Source organism: Labrus bergylta, chromosome 12, assembly GCF_963930695.1.
Source record: "Labrus bergylta chromosome 12, fLabBer1.1, whole genome shotgun sequence".
In the NCBI taxonomy this organism is placed as follows: Eukaryota; Metazoa; Chordata; class Actinopteri; order Labriformes; family Labridae; genus Labrus; species Labrus bergylta.
This window is the reverse complement of record NC_089206.1, coordinates 18674819-18694157: the sequence shown is the minus strand read 5'-3', so window position 1 is coordinate 18694157 and position 19339 is coordinate 18674819. Positions and strand designations below refer to the sequence as shown.

General features: G+C 40.1%; 1 protein-coding gene across 2 annotated transcripts in view; it reads right to left on the bottom strand.

The window, feature by feature from the left end:
• Window positions 1-19339, bottom strand: part of casz1 (castor zinc finger 1) — a 170982-nt gene that overhangs the window by 65249 nt on the left and 86394 nt on the right. Inside the window, exon 1 of one of the 2 annotated variants that reach the window (XM_020632221.3) lies at window positions 10411-10884. The exons of the other annotated variant lie outside the window; for it this stretch is intronic. Coding sequence (XP_020487877.1) covers window positions 10411-10459 — 49 coding nt within the window. The 5' untranslated portion in view covers window positions 10460-10884. Of the gene's footprint in view, window positions 1-10410; window positions 10885-19339 lie in introns of those variants that run through there. 2 annotated transcript variants of the gene reach the window in all.

Genomic DNA, 19339 nt, shown 5'->3' with positions numbered 1-19339 from the left:
ATCAGCCTCTAACATTGAGAGGAATGACACTGTGATCAAGGACATGAATTGCTCATTGATTTTTAGGGGCCAGCTTAACTATCCATTCCAATTGATTTTTAGCTTTGCTGGGTGTGCGAGTTATGGCAGTTTTAATGTATCATCTGTATGTGTACTCATCACCCACTGCAACAGGATTTACAATAGTGTGTGGAAAATTAATATACAACCCTGTGTACAAATGTAGGACAAGGACTTTTCTGTTCTTTTCTTTTTCTATTACACATATCAGAGATGGAACCCATAAAAGCTCTCATATCTTCTATCAGGGTAAAAAAAAAAAAATCACCTTTAACATACTTTTTATATCTTCAACATTATCTGCCTCTGTAAATGATCTATTGTGAATAAAGTGAATTGTTTTTTCTCTTGATGTATTCATGAAAAATAAAACCACAGCAAGTGAATGAATTGTAATCCCCTTTAATGCTAAGCAGTGTCATTTAGAGCATGCATTTCAGTCTGAAGTATCACATAGCTAAGCTAACCAGAAAATTGTAGAAAAAAATTCAAGAGGGCTGTGGTTGCCACAAACCACCATTGGAGTAAACATTTATGAGTATGTTGCCATTATAACTCATATTACTCATCAATTAACAATTCATATAAACTATTAATTATCAATGGTTTGATGATGTAAGAGACAAAGTCAGAGCAATTTGATCCAAAAGGCTGTCTAAAGTCATCTGTCAGGTAGAAAGTCATTAAAATAGGGGCTCGTTTTCCTGCACGAAGCTTAGGTTTCACTGAGGCACGGATACATTTCTATTCTTCAGCAAAAGGCTGTGCTCTCATATGATATCATCTCCTTCAGAACATTACACTTGTCTTTTGTGTTTTTTTCCAATTGAAATGGCCTTTTTTTCCAAATGGTTTGGTTGAAGCATTCCTCTATGGGAGGTAACTGCCTTTTGTTCAATGAAAAGGACTGCATAAAGAACACTTTACTCTATCCTTTTAAAAAAACAACCCTGCTTAATTAATGTTTTACAAGTGCTGCTGTATTCTTAGTAAAAAAAAAAAAAAAAAAAAAAGCCTCTATCAAAGCCGGCAGGTTCAGATTACGTACGCTAATTGAAATTCTGAATTTCTAAGCCAACTCCTTTTTTCCCTGCTCTTGCTCTTTCTCCCTGCGCACACAATAAAGCCTCGTGTTTTGTAGTCCACAAATGACATCAAATCATCTAAGTAATATGGGCTTTTCTTTTTTTCCTGTATTCTCATGTTCTGCTAGTGGGTTCATGAGACAGCTTAATAAAGAAGTAAATGCTTGGGGAAGCCTGAGAGCCTACTGTATGTGTGTGTGTGTGTGTGTGTGTGTGTGTGTGTGTGTGAGTGTGTGCGTGCGTGCGTGTGTGTGTGTGCGTGCGTGCATGCGTGTGTGCGCACTCTTGCTCTCGTGTTTTACCTCCACCAGAGACCTCGAAGCATAAGGCAAAAGCAAAGACTGGTTCCACACTCAAGCAGATTTTCCCAAAGAATAAAGGAAGAATAAAGCCAATGAACAAAAGAGTATGATTAATACCGAAACCAAAGCCAAAACTGAGAGACTTATCTCATGGGTTGACATTGATAGAGCCTGTATTAATACAGTGTGAGCTAAATGAATACAGCATAATTTACAGGTTATACACGGATTAGGTGCTGGAGGAAGGTGACTGTGTGAACAGCTGCAGGTGTGGAAGCAGCGCAGATGAGGCCGAGTTTGGACAACCATTGCAGACAGCAAATGGCACAATGGAGGAAACATGGGTTTCTACGCATTGGTGACAATGATCTGACATGAAGTTGGAGATTGGATCAACTTGGATATGAAACTAAATCTTCTTAGCTCAGCTCATAGTCTGAATATACAAACAAAGTGAAAATGTATCAAACTTTCCTACCGTCATTGTTTATCATGCAAGGAGGCTGAAGTAGGCAATTAAATAAATTACAGATTTAAAAAAAAAGTAAATCTTTATAACCTTTGTTCTGAGTTAATCATTACAGGGAAAGAAAACTGCCTCTCTTCTATCCTCTTTTATATTTACCCAAACTCCCTCCTTTCAACGGGGTATTATTTTATTGGCTTGTTTTGCAAGCATTATAACTTTGCATTCTTCTCCCAAGGTCAGTTTCTAGTGTGCCACGAGGAGTATTTACACATGGGGCTTTTCAGGTCAGTTCCATTGTATTTACATCAAATAATTTTTGATAAGGGATGTAAAAGAACTATAAACCTAACATCATAAACGGGAGAGGTGTAGCTGAAATAAGGACAAAAGATCAACGGCTGAATTTTTCCTTATCTCGGACACGTTGATATTTTTGAGTCAACTCTCTTCACTCCCTCCCATATAACCCCCCCCACCCCCCCACCCCCCCTCGCTTCTCTCCTTCCCTCTTGCAAAGAGCTGAGTAGAAGCGCCGACTTGTTAGATTTAGTCCAATGGCTTCCCAGTGCGGCCAGCAAGCTCTTGTTTCATAGAGAAGTACCTCCCCTGTTATCTCCCCAGCACTATAATCACTTAACAAAGACTTGGGCATTTGCACAAATTAAAACATCAATAATGCATAAGTGCTTTTCAGTTTTGAGCTGTAGTGTCCCTGTATTGGGATGAAATACCGCGTCTACCAGTGGAAAAACTCTGTTCGCCATCTTCTGTCCCACAAACGACTGAAAGAAGCCACAGCCCCACTTTGAGCAACACCCCCCCCCTTTTCTCTTGGAGTTGAGGCTGAAGCTGTGGTGAATATTTGGGATCTGCTTTGGTAACGGGACAAAATGGCTGGGCTCAGTGGGATGCGGAAGTTGTTTTAACGCAAGAGGCAGTAAGTGGTGGTGGTGCATCAAGGCAAACAGGCAACACCCTTGAGTGGCGCAGCGTGCCATCCCTCCATAAACAACACCACCGCCGTGTCCCCGACATTTATGATTTGTGGTCAGAATGGCAACACAGGCCTGATTCCAATCCAAGTCTGCATGTTTGCCCTATCCTTACATGGCTAAATCTGCCCCACCAAGTCTCTTATTTTCCCAGATGAAAACACCAGATGGTTCATATGGTTGTCAGTGAGCTTTGCTTGAAACAAGTCATATGAGAATATAACACTTGGAGGCGAAGGGAAGGGCAGGGGAATCATGGGAAAGAAACTAAGTGACACTTTGAGACCAGGACGCTGTTCAGGCTACTGTTTCATTTGAGAAAACTAAACCTCTTTCATATTTATTACTATAAGTGTGAATATGAAGTGTTTTGCGCTGACTATGGAGGTTGGAGGAGAAGTATTATTATTTGACTAGTAAATCCATGACAAGTACCGTTCCAACACCAACAGGGGATGAGGCTTCCTATACAGATGGCCTCAAGGACAATTAGCAGCAATGATTGGTTGCCACATAAAAGAGGAAAATTCTATTTGCTTCTGCACTTGCTGATGATCACAGACCAAATGCCTCTGACAATCCGAAGGATGGCAGCTTTAAAGTCAAATGTTAAATGTAAATGCTGATTAAAATAACACACAACAGGAAAATGATGTTTCAAAAAGGTGCAGAAAATACAGAAAGGTAGAATTTAAAATCAAATACAAACACAGCATTATCACGATGCAGAAAGAGATGAGACAAACCGCACAGAGATCTAAAATATTATCTCTTCAATCATATCCTTTTCCCTAGATATCTTCATTTCCCCCTCCCTTCTCTGTCAGTTAGTCTGGCAAACAATCCCCTTGTTAGCAAACTGTTAAGACAGCCGCTTGGTACACAAATTGCGCTCGACCAAGCGAATTTGTTTTGCAAGGGTGACCTGTTTAATCATCTCATTTTCTTTGGCGGACATTTATTCATCTGGTTTCCACGGTTACAGAGAACATTAAGGGGCTACAGTAATAAGGCTGGAGAGTCAAACAGGTAATAAAAAAATTAACGCCATTTTCCAGCAGCCGAGGACAGTGGGTGAAATGAATCAAGGGAGAGGGGAGAGAAGCAGTGGGGGGAAGGGGGGGGTGGGCTGAAGGGGGGGCTCCAATATTGTCCAAACAATAAGCCTTAGCGGTTATTTTACTCTGTAGATCAGCTGGTGCTGTTATGGACATGACACTTTGGGCACAGAGCAGGAGAGATAAAGCTTTTAAAGTGGCCCTGCTCCTTTTTTTATTGTCATTTAGCGATTACATATCAGAACAATTAAAAGTTAGCCTGAGATATCTATTAACTTTGCTCTTTTTTATTTCTCCTGTGCTTTAGACGGAAGATTATTTGAACTCCTGGCAATGCAACGTGTCAATAACATGCAAGGGACAACATGACACTTAAATGCCCTGGTGAGAAATGTTTCACGGTCCTCCCAAGTTCAATCATGTTTTCTAATATTGTCTTTTGAACAACTTAGCAAAGGAAAAAAAATAAAGCTGGAGAAAACACATCTCATCATTCTCATACATAAAAATAATAGACCTGCACACCAATTCACAGAGTCCAACATGCCAAATATAGAAAATTCCGACACAATAGGAGGAACAGGTGCTGAGGGCCTGCAGAAAGTGACGAAGCCAAAGAGCCGGGTCGCTGCTGAATGCCAAATAAGGTAGTGAGACACGTTGCACCCAGGCATAAAACAAGCTACTAAAGTGCGGTTTTCTACGTCTGATAACTGTCACTGACTCCTCCACCAACTGTCTTCCCAAAAATATTTCCCTATCTTCAAAAAATAGTCAGGGCTGTTTTAGACTTGAATAAGGCCAAACAGGAGAAAACAAGCAACAAATTGTATGTATTACTCATTTCTCCACTCCTTCCAAAAGTATTTTCTCATTTGACAGCAGGGCTTTGGCACTCCTAAAATATGCACAAACGTTCTAAACCTAACCCTTAATCATTGAAATCGTCTGGTTTAACCTGTATTTGGGCATTTTACAACTCTGCCAACACCTGTCCCCCACCCTTGTGAAAAACAAACTAAATTGAATTGTTTCATTGTTTGCTGTCGTGTTACTTGTATATACGTTGTTCCGGGGGCGGCTCTGGAGTGACTGAGGTCGGCGAGGGAAGCACAACTGATGGCAAACGTGTCTCAGGAGAGGGAGGGAGAAAGAGATGTCAGCCGACCTGGCTTCTCACACACACACACACACACATACACACACACACACACACACACACACACACACACACACACACACACACACACACACACACACACACACACACACACACACACACACACACACACACACACACACACACACACACACACACACACACACACAGAAGAGTGGGGTATGCGCTATAACATCAAACACAAACCGCTCACGTGTCCCAGGCAGCAACCCCCCCACACACACACACACACACACACACACACACACACACACACACACACACACAAGCCCGTTGAATCCAACTCTTGTCATACATGTGGGGTGAAATCACAAAAAGGGGATAGAGAAAGGACAGCAGCAAGAAAAGAAAAAGGCTAAGCTGTGGCTTTGGGACTACCAACTGTTCTGCTAACAGCCTCTTAACAGGTGTGGGCTCCAGAACCATGTAATCCTATCAAGTTACCGAGTAAGAAAAGGGAAAGAAATCCGGCAAACTCCTGAGTGCTTCCCCGTCTCCCCCTCTCCCCCTACTCTTCTCTGTCTTTCTCCCTCTTTTTTTCTGTCTCTATCGGCAGTGACAGAAATGAACAGCTGGGCTTCAGATTTATCATGTACAGACAGTAATTATTGCCGCTGCTGCCTGCTACTGACCCAACTGAATAGAATGTCACATGAAAAAACACATGGCAGAAGGGGGACCTGAAGTTGAGGGGTTCTCTGTCTGTGTGTGTGTGTGTGTGTGTGTGTGTGTGTGTGTGTGTGTGTGTGTGTGTGTGTGTGTGTGTGTGTGTGTGTGTTTGACAGAGGAGAGAGAGGAGGACAGTGTTTAAACGTCACTACGTTGCTGTTTGCAGTCAATTACGGAGGAGGACAGGGGTATTGGCTCTGTAACTCCGCAGAGCAAACATTTTCTCGCTTACAGTGAAGGTGACTGAAAAATTAGGCGACTTGTTTGTTTGTGACATTTTCTTTCCTTTCATTTTATCAAAAATAAAAGTCAAAGTACAGCTGGGGCTAGATTCCTGTCAAACAGAAAGTGACAGAGAAATGAAACTTTTATGTGTTTAGAAAAGCGGTGAATTGTGAGTCAGGTTTTTTTATTATTAAATACATTTTTTTTTTTTTTTTTTAAACAAGTCAAAGCCACTGAATTTGAACCACACATCGGGTCTCCATCAACCCTGCCTGACCCCACATGCTGTATTTGTTCGAGAGATAAGAGGGTCAGGAGATAAACTATCAATTTATTACCCGTGTCAATCACTATCCTGTTTTCAAATAGTTAACCCTGCAGCCGCTGCTTTAATACACATCCAGCTGAAAGTATGAAAGTTGTCTGACTCACAGCGTGCAAACTAACCTACGTACGGACTGGTTCACACCTTAAAGACCCTCTGCCACATTTAAAAGGATTAGTCCCCACATTTTGTGCAGCCTTAATCTCTCTTTCAGCTGGCCTAATAAGTGTGTTTCGATAAGCGAAGCATGCAAATTCATTCATGGCCAGTGGAGACCACGCTTTCAGACAAACGAACAAAGTCTTCCACTCTGCTAATTACCTCTTCATTTCCCCCTCTTATATAGCATATCAACGACTTAAGATTATTCTTCCCCCTTACTTTGCATGAAATTATAATTTCATATAAAAGATTAGGAAATCAAGTCAAGGAAAAAAAAAAAAAAGCACCGGAAGCTTCTCTCTTGACTCTGCACATAAGAATACATGACACGGCAAATTCAGCTGTGAGATTAAAGGCAGGAGTTCATTGCGGCTGGTTACGCTGAGAAAAAACGGGGAAGAAATATGAGGGAAAGACTTTTTCCTTCTTCCAAAAAATAAAACATGATAAAACTTTTCTTTCCAATGAATGGTATAATTCATAATTAATTGTCGTCCTTTTTCAGATAGCGTGATTATAAAGACAACTTTACGGTTTCAATTTCCTTGAATTTTGGTGGAGAGCAGAGTTTAAACAAACACGCGTTATCTGTGATAATAAAAACTTAGCCTGTTATATTTTATATAATAAAGGCAATGAAGACCCAAGGTGCAACCTGTTTATCATTCCGGAATATTTCTTCACCGAGTATTAATTAGGCCATTACTCCAGATTGGTGACGGGGAGCTTTGAGGTTTTAATTAGGTGCTGGCCACTGCATGAGTGCACAGGATTGAAGAAAGGGGGTGGTGATGCCACTTGCCTTGCTCCTGGCCCATATCAAGTAGCCCTGAACACTTTGGCTACTGCGGCAAGATGCATGACAGCCCACGTGCATCTGGAGTTTATTTGATCGTTTGATCTCTAATGCTTCCTCTTTCTACTGGGGGAAAAAAAGCCAGTTGGTGTGATTTGGGTATTAAAAGACAGGGGTTAAGGTAATTACGGTGTTGGGTGGCTTGTGTCTGATGACTGGGCACATGCTCAATCAGGACTCAGCTGTCCCTCTCTTTCTGTCTACCCCCCGCCCGGCATACACAAACACACACACACACACACACACACACACATACACACACACACACACACACACACACACACACACACACACCACCCTCCCCTTGTCTGCTCTCTATGTTCCCCCTTTCTCTCCCCCTGCCACTCTGCTAAAACCAGGCATAACACACACAGCCTCGCGCAACATCAATCAAATACTGAGAGCGGACCATAAAACTACACAAACATATACGCTCCCATTAGCTACTGTATTTGACTCTTATTTAATAATTCTTCTCCAATGTAGGCATAAAAATACATTTGAAAAATAAATTAATTTAAACAAGTAAATAAGATAATTAAGTGGTTTTAAAAAAATGAAAGGAAATGTGATCAAATTCTCACTTTATGGCCTTTTAAAAAACAAAACAGAAAAAAATAAAAAATAGCAAAAGGATTTTTTTTTCAGTTTAAACATACTTTTAACTGACTTAAAGAGAGTGATTTAAATTATGTGATAAGAAAAATGACATATTTTTCAAGGGTAAAAAATAAATGTTGAGAATGAGAGTGTTTTCCCTCGGTTGACAAGGCGATACTAATCACCTCGTTGCTGAGAAGCACTCTTCCCTGACAAGGCTCCTTAGAATACAAGGATCCCCCAGGAGAAATCGGCATGAAAGAGGTTAAAGACAATGACTCGCATTTTTTTCCCTCCAAATGTCTCCCTGTTAAATTTATTTCAAAACTCTGTTAATCTGCTGTACACAACATTCCCATTAGCATAGCCCAGCCCCCTAATAAAAATTCCGGCTAGTTTAATTAAAAAATGTAAATTTACTGTCATCCAAGGAGCAGCAGAAATAGGAGTGCAACAGCATATTTTATTGCTTAAGACATCAAATTGATTCAGGTTATTGCTAAATTGTGATAAAAGGTTATTGAGGGCCTTCAGAACTGGGCTTGTTTTTCTCCCTCGTTTCATCCTGGTTTTTGTGGAAGGCCGTAAAAGATGGAGAGGGCCACAAAGGGTTAATGAGACAACTCAGCGAGGGAGAAGGTAATCAACATTATGACTCATTGGAGGCTAGAAAAACATTTTCCGAGCTGACGAAAAGTTTGAAATTAGGGTGTGTCACGATTACAGTTGTACATGTTTGCTGTTATTTTAAACCGTAATATAGGACACCTTAAATAACCAGACATAATAACCGAGCCCTCGTGTATTTCTCTCATGTGTTTGTGAAATGTTGTGGTCATCGTGGTCTACTATACAGTCTCTCTCATTTTTATTTTAAAAAAAACATCATCTGAGGATACTTTTTTTTTAATCTTTAAATTATAGTATGAAATACAAGTAGAAATACCTACATAATGTCTTGAGTACCGAACTGAAATATTTGAAAAAAAAGATTGAAAAGATTTCAGTAAGAAACAGAAAAGCTACAGAACTTGCAAATAATGAACTAAAAATAACAGCCTGGAGCCAAACCTGTTTGAATGAGCTAAATCACAGTTTTGTTAAAAAAATTACAAAAAGTGCCCAAAATAATTAATGTTAATTAAATATTTTAAAAGCATTCTTTGTGTTATTTTAAACTCTCTGATAAGATTTTAAAAGTGACAGTCCATTTAAAAGGAATCTCCCCAACCTTAACTCAATATCTACAGTGGATGAGTTTAAAAATAGGTTTACAAAAATAGGACACATACGATTTATAAAAAGTTTTAAAGGACGCCAGAATGTTTTTTTAAAAGTTTGTTTAGTTATTGAGCACTTATTTCTATGCATGCTGCAAATAACGAGTGACTATTAATGCACACACAAATGTATGAAGACAGACACCACTCTCAGAGAGCACATGCACATAGAGTACACACAAAAACTGAAAGAACTAAAAGTGGACGTGAAATCGGACTTATTTTTAGACATATAACCTTCCTTTAAAATTAAACCGAAGAGAGTGACGCTCTAAAGTACGAGGTGTAAGCCAGTTACAACAGGACAAGTTTACTTTCCCAGAAGTACGCACTGAATGACTCGAACAGACCTAACAATTACAGCTCTGCTACTTTTTTTAAAGTCACACGTGTGTGTGTTCACAAAAATGCTTTTTAATTAGAAAAAATATAGAATTTATTATAAAATGAATGCTTTGCGTATAATTTTACATGAGATTCATGTGAGTAGAAAGAATGGTAAAAAATGGTATGTAACATACAGCAATGTCCTGTTTATTTTCACATTAATTAGAAGTACCTGGAAAGGTGTTAGCACTACTCCTGTTCCCTTTACATGTGTGACAACAAAAGCAACACAACAGTTTGTTTGCTTTGTCCCCTTGGCAACAACCCCTCAGGCCATTCAATGTGCCCTAATGGCATTGGGTAAGCTCAATACCTGTATTTCTACACTTCTTAATGTTGCCTTATTCAGAAACATGTCATCTGATGAAAGAATTAAACAAGCAGAAAAACACGGATGAAGAAAAAAAAAAGAGTGACAGGGAGTTCTTCAGGTCTAACGTCCTAGATGAGAAATACACTCTGACAAGAGAAAATGAAAGTGGCTTTGTGAACTTTCTTTACATATATACACTGTATGTAACACAGTGTGAGTCAAGGGCTGGAGAAACAAGCAATAATATTTGATATTGCAGTCACCTTTGGGCACTGTCAAAGCGCTACAAATAAGGGTGTCGCAACACTTGGGTATACGTACGGGCTGGCACATAGTTTAATCATGAACTTCCCCTCTCTGTATATTTAGTCAGAGATAAAGGCACACCTTTAACTGTCAGCTAATAAAACATATCTGGCAAAGATACAAAAGAAGAAGAGTACTCACCATATTCAGGGAAGTCGAAGTTAAATCCTCTCAGACATGTAACTTTCATAATATTACTCAACTTTGTAAGAAAGTCATTCGAATGTTGGTTGGTTGAGGGGTAAATAAAGCGGAAAAGTAACTAGATAAAAAAGGCTTCCTTCAATCATGCACTAAACTCCTTGACATGTAATCTGTCAATAGTTTGTTGCTGAGATAATGCCGGCTGCCACGAGCGGATTTGATTGGCAGCTTAGGGTCTGGCCCCTCCTTCCTGTGGTTTGACGGGGTGTAGGTGAAAGAATATGGAGCCTCCCCCTTCCCTGCTCTCTCTCTCTCTCTCTCTCTCTCTCTCTCGCTCTCCGTGTTGCTCTCTCTCGTGCGCTGCCTCTCTGTCTCTCACTCTCTGCTCTGCCCCCATACACACACACGCGCACAGACCAAGCTGTTGGTGATGTTGTCTGAATAGGCTGATAGGAAATTATGGCAGAGGAACCGGAGCAGTTTTTTTCTCCCTCCCTCAGTGGGCTGGCCTTTTCCATCTTTGTGGTCTTCTAGCCTTTCAACTCTCTTGGGGTGGAGCCTCCACTGCCTCTATTCAAATGAGCGGAGCACAACACTTTAAAAAGAGGTTTTTGGAAGGACATTTTTATTAAATAAGTATCTTTTATTTGTTGCACACTAGTATTTAATGCTTTTAGATGAATGGTTTAAATTCAATTGAGAGTGACTAAGACTGCTTTTTAAACATTTCCTTGATGTTTTCTATGAAGTACAACTACAGCTCAGCTATTTTGAGTGACTTTGAATAAGACAATTATACTACATATGACATAAACGGTTGTGCTCTTTTTTGCCACAGGCATCAAGTGTTTTTATAATATTTGACAAAAAATATTACTCATGTTTAAGCTTTAAGCAAATAACACTCTCACTTCTCTCTCAAAACAGAGATCCTGTCTTTTTCAGAGCCATGTAGTAGTATACTTTCTTTGCCCTTTCTGCCTCAGAGCTCACTCTTATCCTTTCCTCCCTTTGATAAGCTATCGGCTTTCATTGTAATTTTAGGTAAAATGATAAACGACAGCCGTTACCAGGTGACAATGAATACTTTATAAGACAAACCCCTTATTTGCCTGGCAGTTTCTTCTGCAATGGCATGCAAAGTGCCTCTCTGGACCATTTGTACATAATGCACATATACTGTAAACATGGCGCCATGTCAAAAGTGTGAATTTTTCAGATTCACAAAACAAGAAAGAGTGTGTAAGTGTACATTTTCAAAGGTCATGGGATATTTCTGTTTTTCACCACACTTTTAGTTTGAATAAAGGTGGAGCATAACTAGCATTTACTGGTTTCTGAAAAGAGGAAATGAATAACTTTATGGCTGTGAACTATAATACAATGATGCATAGTACTGGCTTCAGTTCCTGAGTGTTGTCAGCAAAGTGCAAAGTATGTACGTGAACTGAGAAATGATTGTAAATCATCTTGTGAATAAGAGTGCGAAAAACTTGTCTCTTACTTTCTAACCCACTTATAAAAAAAATGTCTTAAATACATATTACTTCAAGGTTTCACTTTCGATTTTGTCCTGTGTAGCTGGCTCAAAAACATATTAGACCCTATTCAGGGATAAGTGACAAACTTCAGTTTTTGACCCAGACTTCCTTTTCAGGCTCTCTATGCATTCCTTCATTCGGGTCTGACATCTTTTATTTAATCTCTTCTGACACACTCAATGCCTTCCCTTTATTTCCTAAATCATAGCTGCAGATTTTAGAGCTATTAAACTTAATATGCAGCATAGGTATATGCTTTGACTACTTAAGAATTACATGAAGGTCTGACACTGGATGTTTTGTAAAAATCAAAGTGGAATTATTTCATTGACTTAATTCTCTGAAAAATATCAAAAGAATACTCAGTGTTACCGGTTAACTTTAACTTCAGTTAATTATTAACAAAATGGACTATCAAAGTTAACATCTATGTTAGCAGATTAACAGGTAAGGAAGTTACAATTTTGATTACCTGTGCCCACCTCTGGGTGTGCAGTGTGTTACCATGGAGAGCTAGTCAAGTTAAAACATTGATAACTCTGGCTTCATGCTCAACATAACCAATTATCCTGCCTCATAGTTCACCCCTCATGCAGTGTGTGTCAACGATGTGGATCACTACTAAATAAAACTGGGCTGACCACATCGGTGACATGAATTGAAATAAATTATTTGATGTTGTATTCATTAAAATTCAATAAATGTGGATTACAATGTACTAAGATCTTTGGTGAGGTACTGTTATAACAGTGTGTAAGAACTCTCTCATTTTTTTATGTTCAGGTAAAAACAATATTGACATGTCAAGCAGTTTAAAATGAAAGTTGATCTGCTCTGTGATGCTTTGTCAACATAGGTGCAGCATTAAAATAAAAAGGAAAGAATAACTTCTGCAGAAGCTGTTCATTTGATATTGGGGATGTTTCAGCAAGCAGGGTGAATTCTATTGATGTCCACAGGAGGGAAGGTTTGCCGTCCATGCATTACAGCCCTCTGGCCCTTGTGCTGCCATCTTTGGGGGCGAAACCATTACTTTTCAAAAAGAGCTGTGGGGCTTTTCGTTTGATGTGGTCTGAGGGTATTGTATGGTGCATGCGGGAGAATGTTGAGGGCAAGGTGGAGTGTGTATGCGTGTGAGCGTGTGTGTGCGCGCTGCTGTGCGTGTGACATGGCAGGGGTACATCAGTCAAAGGGCCGCCGGGCCAGACGTTTGGCTGCCCCTGACAGTGCACTCCAGGAGGGGCTGGTCTGGTGAAGGGCCCACTCTGAGTCCTCCATTCCCCAGGACAAAAGCCATGGCCCGCTTGATAGATGTGAATTCAGTGGCTTTTGTGCCCAAAGCCCAGAGACATGCCGAGTGAGAAATCTGACCTTTGCCGAGAGTCAGATTGTGTTTTTGAACCCCTCTTGCTGTCTCTGGCAGTTCGGGGCAAAGAGTGACTGAGCGAATGAGAGGCTAAGGAGTGGGTGCGAGGTGGCATGGGGAGAAGGTCTGTCCTAACTGGTAGAGTCTACAGGTGGGGGGTTTACACAGGAGGTGCGCTACTGCAGCACTTCCACTGTATCTAACTTTAAAGATAACAAATTAAAATTGTTTGTGTTTTCTGGTCGACAATGGATCAACTTTATTCTTGATATTCACTGGCATGTTGTTGTCAAATTGGAAGGAAATTGAACGTGTAAAAGTTTAATTCTGAAGCAGGGGCTTTTAAAGTGGGATTCAACACGAGTTCACCCTCGTGTTATTTGAGGTTGTCTGTGATGTGGGATATTATTCCCTCTCACGTCTGTTTATATTGCATTATATATTTATTTTTAAGCAGAGAAGGAGCTGAATATTAAACTTACACACAACTACAGCCAGAACATCGACAATGGCAATACACCACTTCTTGATGATCTTCATTTGCATTACTCATGACAATGATTCTTCAGAATCTCATTTGATTTTCATAATTGCTGTATAGCTGTATATACAGCTATATACATACACTGTGAAAATCATAAGGCAAAATCTCATTATAGGCACACACTTGAACACAATTAACACAGAGTTTGTATTGGGTATAAGGTTTACTTGTATGTCAACATGCTGCAATGCCTTTCTTATATTTGTGCCGTTTGTGATATTACATGAGTTATGGTATTAAATGTTGCTTGGCGGCAGTGTGCTGAGAGCAGAGATTTTTAAGATAGAACAGGCCTATGTTTTTGAGTCATACATTTTTCTTGACACTGCTTTCATCCCCCGGCCGTAATCATCATATCTCCCCCATTGCTCTCCCGGATGCAGACATCCATAATGCAATCTTCCTAATTTTGATCCCTCGCAATCTGGTTTTTAAAAGGGAGGGGGAAAAAAGGACATATTTCTGAAGGCTGGCTCTGTAATCATTTTAGACAGATAGCCTTTCCCATCGCAGATGAGCAAATATTTGTAAACCAGCTATCTAATGGAAAATTAGAGTGAAATTAGAGTGAAATTCATGACAGTGAAATCCGATTATACGTAATTCTATTATGCCATCTTAGCCCACACAGCATATTTTTGTAGAGTTTTTTCCATAAATACCTATGCCAGGGGTCCTGCTAATCAAATAAAATTGAAATTCATCTTTCCATTAAATTCAATTAGCTGCAATTTCTAAAGCCTAACAAAGATTTTAATTACTAAATTATAAAATTCTCCCTAGCCAAATTGGGGAGAGAAAAAGTGCATACCCTGCATCTGAAAAACAAACCCATGAAAGGAAATTGTTGATCAAAAAAGATATCCAGGGGAAAATAACATTAGAGAGAGCACTGGGGCCTTTATTCAGCGAGTCTGGGTGGGGAGTGACGTGTGCCAAGCGTTAGGCTCCTGGGCCGGAGGAAATGAACTTAGCTGAGGTTCTCTCTGTCTCTAAATGTCTGCCCTCAGAGTTATTATGCTGTAATTGACTAATTGACACCTTAATTTCATTTATGGGGCTCCTGTGTTCATAAAGCAACCTCTGGGTGGGGCAGTGGTCTTGAGCGGAAGCAAGGGAGTCAACATCCAGGACAACAGGTAGAGCCTTAGGCCTTCGATCCTGTCCTGGGCAGATGGCGATTATGCATTTGATAATGAATTGGTCGGGAAGAACATACTGACTTAGCAGAGGCTTAAGTAGCATCTTACTCATATGTATAAATCCCTCTGATTCATGCTGATGGGTGATAATAATGCCTGTCCAGTCTCACAATCTGGTACTACAGATACAAAAGACTTCTTCAGGGTCAAAGGAGTTCATATTGTAAAATTAAGGTTGGTACTTTCTCTGATGGGGATTCAATGTTTTTTTTTTTGGCCTTTTTAACTATACAGGTTACTATGGGTTAATATTGTATTGTTTTATCCCTGAGCTGAGAGTGAGACAGTTAGGACTCATAGCTGGTAATATTTGGTGGGGAGCACATTGCTAATAGGACAGCTCCGGGGTCTCAGGTCAGCCACCAGGTCCATTTCCCAGCCACCCCCTGCTTCTCACCAGTTGGCCACTAAAATAACAGCACAGCACCCTCCGGAGACTACAATGCTCCATCTGAAAAGGCACCTGCTGCTGTTATTCACTTTATCCCCTTTGGCAGCTCACTCTGTCTGTTTAAAGGACACGTAGAAGAGCAAAGACTGACTGGGAAATTATGAATTATTTAAGTATGATGTCTAATTGTTTCAAGGCAGACATCTTGTTTCTGGAAGGTAAAGGCTTGGGGGTGGGGGTGGCAGTCCATGTGGGGGGAGGAATCTTTGTGAAGAGGTCTGTCTACTGGGTAATGCAGGCAGTCTCGCAGCTGAAGTGGCTGGGTAAATATGACCAAACTGAAACTTTAATCTGCTTTTTCCACACCCAAGCTGGCTGGGTATTAAAGATAATCTTTTTTGTGTGTCATATGGTGGGAGATATAGATGGAGCTAATTTTTTAGAGACAAATCTGATATTTGTCAACTGGTTGAAAAAAACCAGGGGATTTTCTCCTAATCCTCCCTTGGATGTGAAGGCGCGTTAACAGCAAAATGCAGATGGTGTTCTGTGCACGGAGAGTACCCAGTACTCAGCGCAGTGCATACGGAACGGCGCAGCTAGCCTCGCTAGGGCTCAACACAACCTGCAGATAGCAAACTCCCCCCACATTCAATTAACAAGTCACTTGTGAAAGCAGAGGCATATTAGTTTATTCTGAAGCACAAACTTTGCTTAATACATTTCTTTGTTGTTTCTCTTTACTTTTTGTTTCCTTGCTGACATAACATCCTTACTTCTAGGCTGTGTTCATCAAATATTCAGATGCAACTCAATTCCAATAAGGAAAAGAAAACAAATTATAAATAAAATGGAGGCATAAATCTTTCAGGATCCTAATTCTAACTTTCCCTTGGAGTGTTTCTGTCTTTATTTTGTCACATTAAGCAGTTTTTCTTTCCGTTCCCACTGCCAGGCGTGGCAGATCTTACACTGGTGGAAAGAGCCCTTTATTCTTCTGCTCTCTTGTTTTGGAACACTGCATTTTGTGGTGTCACTTCTTTTATACACAATTATCACTTGTGTAACTTCTGGTTTTGCTTTTATGAGAGACAGAACAATAAAATGTATGTGATGTTCTTTTTTTGGTAGCAGTGGAACTGCTTTAAGCCTGCACTTCACCCTGTCTAGTATGGCTTTAGTATGACTGAAACTATTGCCATACTGATGTAAAGCTGTCCTGGCTGCTTTATCTTATTCAGTATTTTAGGGAGATATCTCCTCTGGTCATCTAAGCACAAGAATGAAATATGGCATTTGGCACACTGGAAACATTCTCAAACTGATTTGTAGCTCTGTATTACATTTGACATTGTATTAACAGTTATTGTGTGGCCTTTCACAGATATCAGGTCAAATATAGTAGAAGCCACATACCAGCTTCAAAAAGAATAAATGCTGCTAAAAACATATCTGAGAGGAAGACAGTGAGCATGCACTGAAATACATTAGAGTGTTGTATTGTGTAGAAGGGCTTAAGGGTGTGAACTGCTAAACCAATTATTGAATATATGGCTACTAAGGTTGACAGTATGGGACGGAGCAGATTAATGCCGAGAGGACAGGGAAGGTGCTGACTAAATAAAACCTATAGGTGCAGATGGACAATAATAAGTCCTGCAAACTTCAGATTAATTTACCATAACGTATTTCCATTTTCTTGCATGCACATTTCATCTCTTAAAGCCACTTCGAATATAATAGAAATTTTACTCACAAATTCAAATTTACTGTGCTCTATCCATGACTACTGGATTTCAAATAATTTAAGATATATATCAACCTGTGATGTGTCCTTTCTTTATTAAGAGGTAATGGCAATAACAAAAGATCACAAAATGAAACGCAACAGGCATGGAAGCTACAGTATAGGTCTGCAGTGTGCGTATTTGTTCTACACAAGATAGAGCTGACTTCTATTGATCAGTCCTGCAAGAGAAAAAAGTTGACATTATGTGCTCTATGAAATTCAGCATTTTTTTAACCTTCAGCAATGCTTGTCATTCGCTTGTTAAATATATATATAAATATACCAGGAGGGAGAGAAGGGGGAAAAAAATCACTAAAGCTCTTTTGCTGTAATTGGCTGAATAGCAAGAGCAGCAGAAAATTTACAGGCAGACAACAGTGTGAAGGGGACTCGGTCACAGTGCAAAAATAAGCCCTCAGCACCAGCAAGGGAGTAAGCAAGCCTGAGCAGCTAGCAAGCATCTAGGTGCCTGCCTGGCATATCTCTACCAGCATGAGGCACTTGTCCCTCCCCAGCTTTTGTAGTAAGCTGCAGATCACAGTCCATTTTCTGGACAAGTTGAGTAAATAACCTAAGAAAGCATGCATAAGACAGTGACAGGGAAAGAGAAATCCCCCAAAGTCACAGTGGTGACACTCTGCTAAATCCAATCAAACTGAGGAGGCAGAGGTATAGGGGGAGAGAGAGAGAGAGAGAGAGAGAGAGAGAGAGAGAGAGAGAGAGAGAGAGAGAGAGAGAGAGAGAGAGAGAGAGAGAGAGAGAGAGAGAGAGAGAGAGAGAGAGAGGAAAGGAGGGAGGAAGATATCCTCTTTGCTGCCTGTGTGTGTCCAACAGCATTGATGCAATAACACCTCATTCAGTGTTTAGCCCTTCTCAAAGGACAGGCAGGGATAACATTTTAAACCCTGTGGCTTTATCTCCTGCAGATTTTCCATAAAATGCCAAGCCAGGGAGCCGGGGCCATGTGACTACCATGTAGGTCAGGCCAGATGGGGGGTAGAAAGTGTGGGAGGTGAGGGAAGGGAGGCAGAGTGGGGGAGGATGGGAGTTTTCTAATGGAACTGTTGAAAATAGCCAGCAGTAACCAGATTAGATCAATTAAGATTCTGTCTGTATCTGTTGCTGACTAGAGCAAGACTGAGGATTCAAACATAAAGACAGACATGACTTCAGAAATCCAAAACATAAGAAGACCAAAATGCCCCCTCTGACTAAATGTTTTTGTTACTGACCAGAGTTACACTATTTGGATATTGATTGTAATCTTTTCATGCTTGGGGATAAGGGCAACAAGTACAATACTCATATACTGCTAACATCAAGATATGGAATATCTAGTTAAGCAAATAAATACTTAAAAAACTCGGCTGCATACTCTCTTAATCTATTTAACAATAATTAACTATGGCCCTAAGTAGGAGATCTCTGCTATATATTTTGATAAGCCTACATGTCCTCTGCATCACTTAACTATACAGCTTACATAGTGTTTGACAACATAGGAAAGCAGAAGTAACCCTTGCTGTTCAATCCCTGCAAAATCGCATACACTCTGTGCTTGAGTAGCTGACCATCTTAATGTTATGTTAAGCTGTTTTTGAGATCTAAATGCCATGGTTGATGCAAAAGGCATGGACCCTGTGCATACCCATCTTCAAGACCTCTGCAAAAACCCTTTATGTAGAATTTTTTTTACCTATTAGAAGGTAAATCCTGACATATCTAGCCACCAGAACTTGGTTTCTATGAAGCATTTTCTGGTGAACAGGTTGATCATTATCCATGACATTTTCAGAGTACAGAGATATGTCAATATTCTAAAGCTCAATGGGCTTGTATAATTGAACTGAGGGCCCTTAGTTTCCATATGCTGAGGGCACCAGTTCCCGGAGGAATACCAGTGACGCTTGATGGAATACAAAAGATGGACAGGATTTTACTTTGTGTTGTTGACTGACCTTGACCTATATTCTGACCCACATCCTCACTCAATCACATGATTCCATTTAGAAGAATAAAGCTCAGATGAAAGTGCCAAAAAAAACGTGCCCGAAATGGTGACTGTACCTCCTGTTTGATATCCATTTTTATTA